This window comes from Hyaena hyaena, unplaced genomic scaffold, assembly GCF_003009895.1.
Source record: "Hyaena hyaena isolate Hyena2069 unplaced genomic scaffold, ASM300989v1 scaffold_459, whole genome shotgun sequence".
Lineage (NCBI taxonomy): Eukaryota > Metazoa > Chordata > Mammalia > Carnivora > Hyaenidae > Hyaena > Hyaena hyaena.
The window spans coordinates 574309-589770 of NW_024081093.1; the positions used below are offsets into that span (position 1 = coordinate 574309).

The 15462-nt window shown below is 47.2% G+C and overlaps 1 protein-coding gene across 1 annotated transcript in view; it reads right to left on the reverse strand.

Annotated features, from left to right (window-relative positions):
• The window catches only part of SUSD5 (sushi domain containing 5), a 56362-nt gene that overhangs the window by 24911 nt on the left and 15989 nt on the right, over positions 1 to 15462 (reverse strand). Inside the window, exon 3 of the mRNA XM_039253739.1 lies at positions 15164 to 15282. Within this exon, the coding sequence (XP_039109670.1) occupies positions 15164 to 15282 (119 nt within the window). The remainder of the gene's footprint in view (positions 1 to 15163; positions 15283 to 15462) is intronic.

Below are 15462 nucleotides of genomic sequence, written 5' to 3' on the forward strand. Positions count from 1 at the left end.
GCAGAGCTGGAAACTAGAAGCCTATTTTTATCCCTAATGTTTTAGAGCTACTGCCACATTAGCACTATACATTACCTCAATCTTTTGAAAAGCCACCACCATAGCACATTCTTTAATCATTATAGACATTTGATTGATTCCAACTTTCCATTGTTTTTAATTTTTTTTTCAAGTTTATTTATTTATTTTGAGAGAGAGCACAAGCAGGTGAGGGGCAGAGAGAGAGAATCCCAAGCAGGCTCCACACTGTCAGCACAGAGCCCAACATGGGACTCAAACCCATGAACCCTGAGATCATGATCTGTGCGGAAACCAAGAGTTGGGCGCTTAACCTACTGAGCCACCCAGGCGTCCCTCAGGTGTTCACTGTTAAAACAATGCTACAAAATGAACAGCTCATCTGTACATTTCGGCACATATTTTATGAGGAAAAACTTCTAGAAGTGAAGTTGCCGTGTCAAAGTGATGCGATGCTTATTTTTCTTTTTCAAAGAAAGGAAATAATTTTTAATTTGAATTTCCTCTTCTAGTTTTATGTTGGAAAGGAAAGCCTTTCAGTTGAATTACCTAAGAAGCATATTGCTCAGAAGATGAAAACAGAAAATAGAACGTGTGCTTTAAGCCACCCTGATTAGCCTGTCAGCTTGTAATTTTGGTAGCACTTTCTCCAAGAGAGTCATTGCCATGCATGCCCTTTACCACAGGAGACTGAATAGAAAAATGGTGCCGTTGTACTTCAGGATGCTGGCACAGAATACTGCATTTTAACCCAAATTGCCTTGACTGTGAAGCCCAGGAGATCAAGTGTTTGCTTCGTCGATGAGGCAGGTAGGAACCGGCAGCCATCTGAAAATTACCACCAATCCAGGGGTCCCCCTAATGGAGCAGAGAGGCATCATCCTTGGGGTCACTCAGTCTGAGCAGGGCATCCTGGGAAGAATGGACCACACCTCAGTCAAGCAAGGCTGGCCCGAATTCCAGCTAACCCCTCCGGGGCTACAGCCTCCCTCGCTCTCTCCCCCATCCTCGGCTGGCTAGGACTCGTGCTGGACACCCCAATTTTCTCTCCTCTTACTGGGATCTGGTTCTGGAAACCAGAGGCTCTAGGTCAAGCACTGTCAAAGGCTGGTAAGTACCCTCAGTGTCACATTGTTCTGTGGGACACAACACCAACTCCTTGGAAGGAAAGTCCAGGAGCAGGAAAATCCAACTGCTCCGAGAGCCGATGAAGGGGCACTTCGGGCCACATTCCCACCCCACAGGGTTCATGGGATCTTCTCCCTCAGAGTTAATGTGCAGAATGGCACAGGCTAGAGCGTGGCTCAGGAAAACCACAAACGCTCCTGAGAGTCTGTGTCCGCCCGCCGTAGATTTCATGATTGCCCACAAACGCTCGAGGCAGGAAACTCACGGCCCCTTAGGTGCTGGGATTTCAAAAGCTCAAGGACAATAGTCCCACGTGTTGACACAGCCAGGTCCACGCCAAAAACATTGCCCACACCCAGGCGCAACTTGAATTAGTTCTTTTCATTAGCCTTCCCATCTTGAACCTCACAAGGAAGCTCTGGAAAACAGCTGGCTGTATACCTGCATCCTACTCTTGTTAGGGAAGCTTACATTTGGGCAGCCGTCGCTGCTGCTTCTCAGTTATTCCGCAGGTAGGGACGGTGGTGTGTGGGTTTCTCAAACCCTAAAGATGGATTTCAGCAATTTCAGCATAAAGAACAATTTCTATTATTTTCTCTTCCAAGCAGAGTTTCATAGAAAGATCTTGTCTATAAAATAGTATCAATAAACAACTCATTTGCCAATCACAGCTTGTGAAAACCAGTTGCCACAAGGTTTAGAACTAATATAAAACTTGATGCTTTCCTTTTGAGAAACTGTAAGTTTACAGATCCTCATTATTACTTTGCAAAATTAAAACGTAGGAATTCTGACACATGTGCTTGGCCTTTCCCCTTCCTTCTGGTGTTTCTAAGCTACGTGAAGAAGGTGTTTTCTGTGCCCACCTATCCAGTTCCCCCCCACCCTACTCACCCCACCCACCACCAGCGCTGCCCTCCCCATTCTGTCCAATTTTGTCCTTAGTCCCCAGGCTCTCCACATCAGCGCTCTTCAAACTTGAACATGATCAGAATCACCTGAAGGCTTGTAGTGCACACGTGTGCACAAACTCTCTCTCTCTCTCTCACATACACACACTGTTGTGTTTTTGAGTTTCTAACTCAGTAGTAGGTCATGGTTAGGACCCAAAAATTTGCATTTATATCAGGTCCCCAAGTAATGTTAATACTATTTGGTCCAGGGACCATTCTTGGAGAACTATTGTTCTAGATAAAAACCTACCCCCCAAAACAGACTAAACTCATATGTGGTGATGGGAATCAGAACAGAGATGGCATTGGCTCTGCTGGAATGATGGGCAGAGGATTTTTGGAAAGGGTCCAGGGAACTTTCTGGGGTCAAGCAAGTATTCTGTATGTCACCTGGGTGTTGATTACACAGGTGTATATATTTGTCAAAACTCATCAAGCTTAAGATATGTGCATTTTGCTGATATAAATTACACTCCCATGAAGTAAGTTAATTTAAAAAATACCTCCCCTCCAGAAAGGCTGTAATTTATTCAGCATGAAGTATAAATGGGTGAAAATTACTCACAACGCCTCCCAAGGGAAACTGCATTTGACAAGGATCCGTGCCTTTTAAGGGATTGGTTTCCAACTTGCAGATTTTCTACCCTGGAAGTATTTCAGTATTTGCAAGGCGTGGGCACGCCCATACGTGGTTAAATTCTGCGTCAGTCAATAAATTTAAATCAATCACTGTTGCAGGAATCTCTACAATACCAGTTCCTGAGATTCCCCTCCTAAAAATAATTTTCAAAAGTTCTAGAATGAAATGATATAATGTCTGGCATTTATTTTAAAATATCTCAATGGGAGAAAAAAATACCTTAATGGGAGAAAAACACTGGAGAAAACAGATGAAATCAAGTTGGCCAAATATCGCCTACTGAAGCCGGGTGATGTGTGTTTGAGTTTCCATGATAAAAAATTTAAAATTTATCCATTTGGGTATTTCTTATACAAGCCAGACAACTTGGAAAACTCACAGGGAAAAAATACCACAGGAAAAATAAGAATTCTCCTTGAATTTCACCAGTGGTAACCACCATTAACAAGGATTTATTTTCAGTTTTGCACACACACGCGCACACACACCGTATCTTACCATACTGTGATAGAACTGTTTTGTAGCTTATTAATTTAACAGTATATTGCAATATTTTCTCTATCAACAATACTTGTATTATTGGAATTTACTTGTAAAAGACTATATATCAATCCATTTGTATGGATTTACCACAGAGGACTCCCCTATTGTTAGGCATTAACTTTGTTTCCAATTTTCCCTACTAAGTAACGAATATCTTTGCAACATACTTTTGTACTTATCCAAGCTCATTTCCTGAGAATAAAATGCTCAAAGTAAAATTGACAAATGAAAGGGTATATGAAGTTTTTGAAAGGGCATACATATTTGTTTAATGTTTTATTTATTTCTGAGAGAGAGAGAGAGAGAGAGAGAGGGAGGGAGAGAAAGAGAGAGAGAGAAAGGAACAGCATGAGCAGGGGAGGGTCAGAGAGAGAGGGAGACACAGAATCTGAAACAGGCTCCAGGCTCTGGGCTGGCTGTTAAACAGGTTTCAGGCTCTGGGCTGGCTGTCAGCACACAGCCCGACGTGGGGCTTGAACCCACGAACCGTGAGATCATGACCTGAGCCAAAGTTGAATGTTCAACCGACTGAGCCCCCCAGACGCCCCTGAATATGAATGTTTTAAACATCCACACCCCTTAGTGGTGTATAATCTTGCCTGTCTGTCCTCAGCACACTGGGGACAACCTTTTCATAAACTTTGACAATTTCATGAACCAAAAAAGTGATTTCTTATACAAACATGCACATGTTTAAATTGGTAAAAAGAGTTGACTATTTATTGACCAACTGTATTTATTAAAAGTATTTCTCTATTGCGGTCTTTACCTTCCCTATCTATAAGATATCTCTTTATATCAGAATGGCAATGCATGGTCTTACCTTCCCAGATTCCTAACCAATCACTCAGTACTAACTATCAAATACTCCACCCATCCTTCTCCGGCTGATCTGAAGTCTCACCATCCACTATGTACTAATATACTCCCACTATCTACTAACAAGTACTTATGCACATTGGGTTGTTTGGGTACTTCCGGCCTTTTGCGTTGCAGGATTTACCTACTGTGTCTCTCTACGGTGCCGGATGATTTTGTTTACTATTGCTTTAAAATGTATTTTGATATCGGAGCCTTTCTCATGATTTGAGGAATTAAGTTACTAAGAATGAAGCATAAAATACGGGGAGGTAGGCAGGCCTGAATTTATAGCAGGCCTTTGTAAGCTAGGTAGGAAGTCTGGAATTTGTCTGTGGGAGAAGGGGGGGGGGGAGCAGTGAAAGAGTTGAAGGCAGGGAAGAACATGATCCCTGTGGCACTTTGGAAGGAGCACTGTTGCCGTGTAGAGCACAGACTAGGAAAAGATCTGAAAACTGAGGGAGCAGTTAGGAGGCCACTCGAGATGTCCAAGGAAGCGGGACAGGAGCTGATGTGAGGTGCAGAGGGCAAGAGCCAGATGAATGTGGGAGAATCTGAGAAGGGAGGTTTTTGTAGAACTTAGAAAAGTTTTGTGGGAGTAAAGGAGAGGGTGGGCAAGTGAGAGGTAAGGAGGTTAAAGGACACAAGCACAGTGCAGGATTGGTGGAGTCTGAGGTTCTAAAGGAAGCATCTAGAAGTACCTGCGTGTATGGAATCTGAGGCTTGGCGGAGAGATCTAGGCTTGAGAAAATGACTTGGGATGAATGAGCACTTAGATGAAAATTGAAGCCGTTGCAGTGCTGCACTGGGGCAGATGAGGGCCCAGGTGAGAGCCCCAGCGGGTGAGCAGAGAATGAAGAGTTCATAACGGTCACCACTGCAGCCAGACAGATACAAAGGAAACCAAAAGGAAGTCAAAGGAAAACGTGTTTCAAAGACGAAGGCGTGACCAAGTACTTAAGCCTGCAGAAACAGCGAGCAAAATGCACTACCGTCATCCACAGGGAAGCCACCAGTAACCCTGGTGAGAGCACTTCCACTCACGTTACCGGACAGAAGCCAGGAAGCAGTGGACAAGGGAGTGAAGGAACGATCGGAGGCGAGATCATGGAGACCATGAATGTAGAGGAGTTTAGGGCCATGAAGGGGAGGAGGGAGAAGGATGGCAGCGAAAGGTGTGGTTCAATGAGCATATGAATTATTTTCTAAGCAGTTTCATTTGCTCTGACTCCTTACAGTAATTCCCTCTCTTTTGAAATGTTGACAATTTTCCCTTGTCTTATAATTCTTCTCTGCTTGCTTGCTGATTCCAACTGATCAGTGGCGTGCTGGTAAATACTAACCGTAGGCTCTTGGTTGGGGGTGGGGGTGGGGATGGAGGGGCGGGGATCTTTGTGTAGATGGTAGACTCTGTCTAATGCAGTACAGACAAGGTCTTAATGCAATTTCCGACACAGTTCCCAATAAACTGTGGCTATAAAAGGAGCCTGAAGTACTTAAAGATGGGCAGGGAGATATATGTATGAGGATGTTCAATCATGGTATTATTTATAATGAAAACCATACAACTACCAAAATGAGAACAGGAGACTATCTAATTTATGGCACATTCATAATAGCCGATTGTAATAGCCGTTAAAAAACCATCTTTGGAGCATATTCAGTGGCATGGGAAGATGTACCTTATGGAGTGAAAAAGACAGAATGCAAAAGTATATCTTGTCTATAGAATCCCAATTTGGTGAAGTAAATACAAATGCAGGTAAAAAGGTCTGTCTGATGCTGAAGTAATTCTCTCAGGGCAGACTGGTCATGAATGATTTTCACTTTCTTTAGACTTTCTATTGCAGTGACCACCTATTTGTGTTTATAATTAGAAAACAGATTAAAAATGTGGAGCTAGGGGAGCATGGGTGGCTCAGTTGGTTGAGCGTCCGACTTCGGCTCAGGTCATGATCTTGCGGTTCTTGGGTTCGAGCCCCATGTCGGGCTCTGTGCTGACAGCTAGCTAGGAGCCTGGAGCCTGTTTCAGATTCTGTGTCTCCCTCACTCTCTGACCTTCCCCTGCTCATGAAGTCTCTCTCTCTCTCTCTCTCAGAAATAAATAAAAGATTAAAAAATTTTTTTAAATGTGGAGCTAATGATACCTATGTCATATAGTTTTTACCAGAATCAAATGACCTGATGCCTTGCCCAGTGCCCACTACGTGCCTGCAACTTAACAGAGACATAAATAAAAACAAGTTCCATTTCCTAGGCAAACAGAGACTCATGGTCTTTGGAATCATTCTTCAAGTAATGATGGTGATTGAATGCCCAATGCCCTCAAAGACAGCCAAGCACACAATGGCTGAATGGGAATTGAGGGCCATCTGCGGCCATGAAGAAGAACAAAACAAAATGGTCCATAAGGAGATCAGATCAGACATGGCCCCACGTTTCCCACTGCTGATATGGCAACAATGGTCAGTGACAGAGGCTTCGTTCAAAGTGAGACAAAGCCAGCCGAGTTGAGAACACAGAGGGCCTGCTGATGGATGCAATTTTGTGGGGTCAAGGCTTTGGCAGGTGAGAGCAGCCGATACCCGGTTTAAGTTCCAGTGGTGACACGAGAGGATCTGTTGGAACTGTCCCCTGACCCAAGGGCACGGGCTGACTTTCTGGGTCTGTCAGGGTATCTGGGCTCCAGCAACAATGAGCCTCTGTGATGAGCAGGGTAAAGCCCAGATCTGCGCAGAGCTATTCTGCCATCCACACACGCTCCCCTTTTGGTAAAGAGAGTTCTCGGGGTGGCGGGGGCGGGGGGGAGGTTCTTCTAATTCAAGCCTGTACTGATAACAGTTACGGTGACCATATCATTTCTCACCCATATTGGGACTCTTTGAAAAATGGGAGGGAGCCATTTTTAATAATAATTATGGTGAAACAGTGAGCATACACATGAACTTGCAGGCAAACTGCAAGGCCGGGCTTCTGTGAGCACCACCCCTATCAGCTGGAACAGCAAGAACAGAGTACCCAGGAAGGTGAGCGGTTCGGTTCAAGGGGAAAGAGAAGAATGCCTCAGAACAAAATCCTTTAGTGTCTGGCTTTGACTCCTCGCTCCACTGCCTATGAGCTGTTTGACTTTGGGCAAGTTACTTAACCTTGCTGTGCTTCAGTTTCCTCATCTGTGAGATAAGAATAAAAACGGGAACTTTCTGTGGGGTTGTTGTGAGGGTTAAATAAGTGAACACAGGTAACCCAGTGGGTGCTGCAGCAGGTGTCAGCTCTTCATTATTTATCTATTTATTCTGAGAGAGAGAGACAGAGACAGAGACAGAGAGATAGAGAGACACTATGCACATGTGCAAGCATCAGTTGGGGAGGAGCTGAGAGGGAGAGGGAGAGAATCCCAAGCAGGCTCTGCACTATCAGACACAGGTCTCGAACTCCCGAATCACAAGATCATGACCGGAGCCGAAATCAAGAGTCGGATGCTTCACGGACTGAGCCACCCAGGCGCCCCTGTGTTAGCTCTTAACATTCTCTTCCTGAAGACAACACTTTGAAAGCCATGCCAAGTGCACATGAGAGCGGCAGACTCAGGGGCAGCAGAAGCACCGGAGACGAGTGCGTCAGGCTGGCCTGCCCTTGGGACCCACCCCACAGAGCTTGGATGAGCAGGGACAGGAACGGGCTTGGGTGACAGCTCCCATCTGCATCTTCCAGGAGCTGTGTGACCAAAGGCAATGCCCCAAACGTCTCTGTTCTTCAGTTTCATCGTCTGAACTAAAACGAATGACAATACTCTCCCCATGGTATTGCTTTGAGAATTAAATGAGATAGTACATGTGAGAGAGCTCTGGAAATAAAGAACTTTGGAATTTGTAAAGGTGAGCAGTGTTTATTATTTCTGGTCCTCCTTTTTCTTTTATTATTGTTTATATGAATAAAATGAATGAAATTCACCGATTTTAAGTGTACAGCTAAATAAATTTTTTTAAATGCATACAATTGTGTAACCACCACCAAAATTGAGTACAGAACAGCTATCCTAAACTATTTCCTCCTTGCTCTTGGCCTCGGATGCCCTCCCAAACCCCAGCCCAAGCAACCACTGGTCTACTTTCTGTCACTGGTAGTTTCGCCTTTTTTGGAATTTCATTCAAATGGAATAATATGTATAATATAGGATGTAACCTTTACGTTTGGCTTTTTTTTTTAGCATCATGTTATTTAACCATGTTTTACATGTACTAATATTTCATTCTCTTTAGTGCCCAATAATCACCCATGATATGGGTTTACCATAAATGTTTGGTCTATTCACCGGTTGATGGATATGTGGGTGGCTTCCAGGTTTTGGCTTTCATGATAAAATTGCTATGAACATTTTACATACCCTTTTTTGGTGTGGTCATACGTTTCTCTTGGGTCAATATCTAGGCATGGAATTGCTTGGTTGCATGGTATATGCATATTAAATTTTGCCCAGTGATTTTGAAAGAAATTATGGGTTCCCTTATTGGAAACAGTGTGACATCAAAGCGAAGATGCCATGCCACATCATCCTGTATTGCTAGTTTGTGTGCAGCTAGGCACTCATCAGTCGCTGCTTGTATCTGTGGCACTGGGCTAAGTGATTGGCATGCATTGTCCTATTCTGTCCCTTTGACAGCTCTATGTCATGGATTCTAATATTATTATTCCCAATATATTCTTTCCAAGGCAGGTAAGTGATAGGGGCAAATGTGAGCCCAGGGATTCTGGGTACAGAGCCCATGCATCTAATCACTGTGTACTACTGTGTTTGAGGGCTTTTTTCCCTCTAAACACAATGTGGTTTAGCTCCAATTAACTTTCTTGTCATAAACAGAGGGCTCAGGTACTTTGTATGGTTCCTGATCGCTTCAGGGACTGAACATTAGCAGTCAAAATGATCAGAAAAGTTTTCAAAAATCAGTTTCCAGCTGAAAGCTTGGCAACAATTTTCTATTTCCCTTTAAATGCAGTCCAATGCTCTCACCCCTGCACAGCTAGCTCTTTTCCCCACCTCTCCAACCCTACCTTGGGCCACTCTCCCTGTCACTTGAACAATGTAGGCACACTGGTCCTCAAACACACTAAGCTGTACAGAGTATAGTTATTTAAGACATAAATCAGGTCATGCTATATGTATTCTTAAACCTGCATAATATGTCTTGGAAGATTTTCTATGTCCTAGCTCTCCATTCTATTTGCTCTTTCTTCCTTCCTCTCTTCTCCCTCATCTACTTTTTGCCTTCCTTTTTCCTCTCTCTTGTGATCATGGTAAAAAATTTACTCAGTACAGTAGTATTAAAAGTAGAAGGTGAGTGGTGGCTGGGTGGCTCAGTCGGTCAAACATGACTCATCTGATCTCGGCTCAGGTCATGATCTTACAGTTCGTGAGATCGAGCCCCATGTGCGGGCTCTGCATTGACAGCACAGAGCCTGCTTGGGTCTCTCTCCCTCTCTCTCTGCCTCTCCCCTGCTCATGTGCAGGCCCTCTTCCTCTCTCAAATACATAAGCTTTAAAAAAAAAAAAGTAGAAAGTGAAAACACCCCTTCCCCTAGGTCAGCGCTTTCCGCTGCCCAGAGGTGACCCATAGTTTGGGTATAGAAGGCGGCCACAGCCTGCACGGCCTCCAGCCACCCACCTCGTCCTTGTCACAGCTGCACCAAACCAGTCCCTCCTGGGTCTAAAGTCCTGGATGAGGGTTGCTTCTTCCATTAAACTGTTATCTGGCGGGGGGCGCCTGGCTGGCTCTGTCTTGGTGAAGCGTGCGACTCTTGGTCTTGGGATTGTAAGTTCGAGCCCCACCGTGGGTATAGAGATTACTTTAAAAAATCTTAAAAAAATTTTTTTTTTACCTGGAAGTCTTGGCCTCCATGTACAGAGAGGAACGCTCACATGTGCTTTACTGAAGGGAAGTGTTAAGAGGAAGAGTCTGAACATCTGTGGTAAATTGGTGAGTTGCCCACGAGTCATGCTAGGGAAGTGAGCTGTGTGGATCTGAGTCCCGCCCCCCCCACCCCCCCACCCCCCCGTCTGGGAGGACAGGCCTTCAAGTGAGCTTACTATTGAGTAAACTGAGCCAGAGCAGGCCTTGATGGATACAGGGAGGTGCCCAGGAAGGAGGAAGAAGGAAGTAGCTCTGCAGCTGAACTGCATTGCGTCAGAAACCCTGATGGCTTTGATCACGGGCTCCCAAGGAGGGAACGTGCTGGAGCGAGAACTCTCTATCGCAGCACTGAGGGGAGGCCCAGGCCCACCTCCCCTGACCCCCTCACGGAGCCTTCTGCACTCCCTCTCTGGCACACAGGATCCTCCCCACACCCCAAAGTTTCTGTCAGCCCCTCTGCACCAACAAAAGATGAGACATAAAGGGCAGGAAATCCACGATATTGGTCCTTGTCGAGCATAAACAGAAGAACAGCAGGAAATTGCAGGCCTCAAGCAAGCACTGGTCAGGGCCCCCGTTCTGGAAGGAAGGGCTCCCACACTGCTCTGCAATGCCATGCTGGCTGCCCCGGGCAGCAGCTGCCCCCTTGGGGGTCAAGGAAGCCCCCATGCGCTGTGTCACAGAACAGAAAACCTGGCCTCAGAGTAAGAGAGACCCCCATTCCCATCCCTGAAGGACCTGTAACCCTCTGAGCCGCTCGTACAGGCTCAGAGCATTTGGAGATGCATTGTAAACTCTCGAGATGATATCCTGAAAATGTCTGTGTGGCCTTTGCCGTAACTGGAGTGTGTCTCGCTCCAGGGTCTCTTTCTCCAGAACCCTGAGCCCCATGGAGACACTTTCTAGGAAAGCTACCGACAGACAGGCACTGAGTGACTCTTACTGGCCCAGAGACTGCTGTGGAACAGGACGGAATGAAGTACTTCCAAGTCTCGGGAAGCCAGGTGCCCCAGGAGCTCAGCTCTGGGAGCTCCTGCATGTGTCTGCGAGGCCAGACTCTGGGCTCCTCCTCACAGTTACCGCATACCAGAAAGCCAAGCACAGGCTCCCTAAATGCGCCAACGGGTGCAGAGTGGAGCCCCTGGCTCTCGTGAGTAGCAGAGAGGTGGAGAAGTCTGTCCAGATTGCTGGTCCCTAGAGCCCAGGTCACAGTTATCTGCCCCAGGGGCTAAGGACACACTGGCACCACGTCTCCGGCTGCCCAGACATCCCAGCATTCCTGGGAACTGGCTGTTTGTGCGTCAGGACTGATCTGGCCCAAGGTTTTGGAATGGAGACCTCAGTCCTGGGAAAGCAAGACCTGATGCTGGCTAGGCCTGAGGACAGGAGTAGCAGAAGAGGGGGCATCACTGCCTCCTGCCGTGGGGATAATTTGGGCTGCCTTCCGCAGCCACCTCACATTGCCCAGCAGCTACTCGGGCCCCCAGGGATGTTCTGAACCCAGTTCACTCCTTGAAGCATTAGTACTATGGCTCTCCCAGAGCTGCTCGCCCTGAACCACTGGGAACTATGTTTGAAGCCCCTGCTCCCCTGTTCTGTCTTCAACGTCTCTCTTTCTTCCCTAACCATTATCCCCAGGCAAACAAGCCCCTTACAATTCCACCTCAGACACCTCCAATTACCCTCCTCCATTGTGTCATGGAAACAACATTCACTTCTTATCTTCATGCACTGTCAATTCCCTGAGGGTGGGGATGAGTTCTCTCTCTCTCTCTCTCTCTCTCTCTCTTCCTCAATCTATCTGAAGCACCCACAAGTCAGGCCCTGGACTTGGTATTACCGGACAAATAAATAAACGAATGGCCAATACCAGGTCAATGGTAATAAGCTCAGAGTTTTCCCCACTTCTTCGGGAGAACCTGAACTAAACCAGTTCTATCAGCTGTTCAAAAACAATTCAATTAATTGACTCCAGTGTCCTCAAAGCCAGGGGAGGATCTCCCCAGAGCCAATCCTGAGGCCCAGGGCCTCCTCCAGGCAGACTGGAGAACCGGCTACTCTCAAAAATTCCTCATTGCTCTTAGAGGTGAGCATCTAGCTCCCTGCTTGATGAGATAAAGGAAAGGAAGAATTCCTTCTCTGTTTTTAGGGGAAATACAGGCAACAGCCCAGGATGCAGGGGAAGAGGTGCGCAGTGCTGAGCAGGTAAGGCGGCTGGTAGGGAAGACAGCCAGGCCAGGGGGCAAACAGAGCACAGCCTACGTGGAGCTCTGGGGGTGCAACAGGGAGGAGGCGGGAGGAGACGTGAAGCCTCCACACCTCGGGCCCCCCGCCCCACAGACGGGCCGCCAAGAGAAGCAGAGCCAGAGAACCCATGTTGAGGCCGCTTATTTCATTGGCATCCAGCTGGTTAAAAATAACTTCACTTATTAGTTTAAGTGAGATCACCAGAGGGCTGGAAATTCACTGTCAGTGAGACAAAATTACTGGAAGGGAAATAAGAAAAGTCTACATTCGTGATGAGCTTTATTTCAAAGAAGAAACCCAGGAAGGAGGCTGCCTGGATATTCCACAGGCTCTGTTTTCCCCCCGCGTGCCTCATGAGGCCCACGTCGGCCATTTTTGGAGCGAACACGCTTCATTCTTCCTGTCTTGCCAAAGAGAAGCGGCAGCACAGAGTTAAGTGCCAGGAAGCATCAGCAGGAAAAAGGCAACCATAGGGGATGGCACTGCCCTGGTGCGTGTGCTGGACCACACTCACCGACACAGCCACGTCTGCCTCACGGAACCTCGGCTCCCCTCGGCTTCTCTGAGGCGTTACACCTTCAGCACCCAGATTCCGCCTGTTCACAGCACTGTCAACAGAGGCTCCACTGAGGAAAAGTCACGGCTCCACTGAGTAGGGCAGGACTGTGTGGAAGTGGTTTAAAGGCTCTTTCTTTCTTAAAAAAATTTTTTTACATTTATTTATATTTGAGAGACAGAATAAGACAGAGTGTGAGCCAGGGAGGGGCAGAGGGAGAGAGAGAGACACAGAGTCTGAAGCAGGCTCCAGGCTCTGAGCTGTCAGCACAGAGCCCGACGCGGGGCTGGGACCCATGAACTGCCAAGATCATGACCTGAGCCGAAGTCGGACATTCAACCGACTGAGCCCCCCAGGCGCCCCTCAAGCTATGCATTTCTGGCAGGAATGGCACTGAATTGAAGTTGGGTTCCTCTGAGCACAGTATATCAGAAAGCATGTCACATTGGTCTGGCCAACACTCAGTAACCCGGGAGTGGCTAGCACGGCTTTGAGCTTGCTGCCCTACAGGATATGAATGGATGTTTCCAGCCTCTGGCTTCCTGTACCACAACTGTGGGCAAAGGGGTACACACTTGTGTCTGAAGGTCTGTGAGGCAGGAGCCCAGGTTGTCCTGTTGGATGATGATGAACACAGGGCTCAGTGGCCCCCCAGAGCCCTAGCCGACAGCCACCGCCTCCCAGAAGCAAGGCCACCTAACTAGCAGCCGACTGCAGACTCATGAATGAGCCCAGCCAAACAGCTGGTCCAAAACAATGGTGAACTCAATACATAGTTGTTTGGAACCACTACTTTGGGGGGTGTTACCTTACGAAGCGAAAACTAACTGATACCCTCTGTTCATCCAGGAATGAAAAGACTCAGAAGCCCCACATATTCACTGAGGTCACTGAAGGAAGAAAGCCACGCTTTTTCTTCTGGCTCTGTGCTTCCTGACCCTCTCAGGGATCTGAGCTTTTGCCTATGTTTGGGATTCAAAGGATCATTTTAATTTACTTAGTGGTTTTGCAAAACAAACCATGAGTATTGTTCTCCCCAAGCCCTGAAGAGCAAGACCACATGATTCAGTAGCTCGAAGGGGCAGTTATCAGAAGATTCCTCCCCACACTTTCCAGAGCAATGAGCAACTGAAGAAACCCTTCTGGAGGAAGAGCCCATAGGAGCCGAGAAACCAGTCGCTGATAAGCATCTAATGGGCACCTGCCAGGGCCTTGGGGGTTCACCTGGTTCTATGGCTTCCCAGCTCCTCTGACCCCTTCCTCGGAGATTAGGATTTGGTGCCTTTAGGATGCAGCCTGAGGGGCTGTATTTCTAACAGGTTCCTTTGTTATCTCCCACCATCAGAGAGGTTTGGGACACTCTGCATTAGGAAACTAGCTCTCAAGCTGGACTATGTGTTAAAATTGCTGAAGAGCTTAAAAAAAAACCCTAATCCCTAGAACATTTATATCTGAATGTCTAGGTCGGGCACCCAGGAATCAGTATTTCTCAAAACTTCCCACATGGGACCGATGTGCAGCCAAGCAGCTGAGGGTAAGCGGCTGCCTTTTTTGCCATTTGCGTGTACTTCCCCTATCGGCGTGGGTTTCTGATAATGAAGGTATACTGATTTCAGGTATACCTGAATGCTGCCCTCAAGACCCCTCTGTGGTTTTCTCCTCTCCCTTCAGCTGATTTACCAGAGGGAAGCAGACTTTTCCGTCCTAGGAGCAGTTTCCTAAATCCCGTAGATTTCCTTTTGGGGGGAAAATGACTCCCCCCTCCTTTTTAGTGTGCTGGGCACCACGAAGAGAGACTGAAAGGTAAACTGTATCAGCAACCATAGCAGATGCTGCCAGGGGTCTGCCCCATATCACCTAGATACCTGCACCACTTCCATGCACGCAGTCCCGGTGGGCGCCTCTGCATCGTTGCTGGAGGGTGACACTCGAGCTATGGAGTCCTTTGCCAGCACACGCCATACACCAGAAGAGCCTGGGGATTTGCATCTCCCTGAAGCAGCCCTGAACCGCTGACGGGTGTGGTGGTATAAATACCCCTGCCTTCTCACCCCTGGTCGAAGAAACTGGTGATCTACACTGGCTCCCGAGATCCTCTGTAGGACTGAGCCGAGGTTACGCCACTGTGGACTTGGCTGAGTGTTGCATGCACCCTGCTTGGTCCACTTCCTTTCTCTGCCCACTGCCCCACTGTCCCACTGGCTTTCCTTTGGAGAACTTTCTCATCCCAAGGTCTGCTTCTGGAGAACGTGACCTCAGACGGCAACCACCACGCACACCCTCCAGAGCCCTTTATAAGGGCTCTGCCACTGACCTTCATTCTTAATACAAAGGGCATTGTACGTGCCGCTGGGAACCGGGTTGCTTTCAATTCTCACACCAACGGCTCTCATGATTTGCTGCTCTCCACTCCCTTTGCTGCACACGGTGGTCCTGAAACAGACAAAGAAGACCCTGGGTTAGGAGGTCTAAGAATGGGAAAGAACACTTCTTCTCTGCTGTCAGTTCTGAATCAGCAGAGATTTTTCTGATTGAGGATCTTTGCTTGAAAGCATCAATAGGGAAATACTCTCCACAGACAAAGGTCTACAATCAGGAATACACAGGGGATAC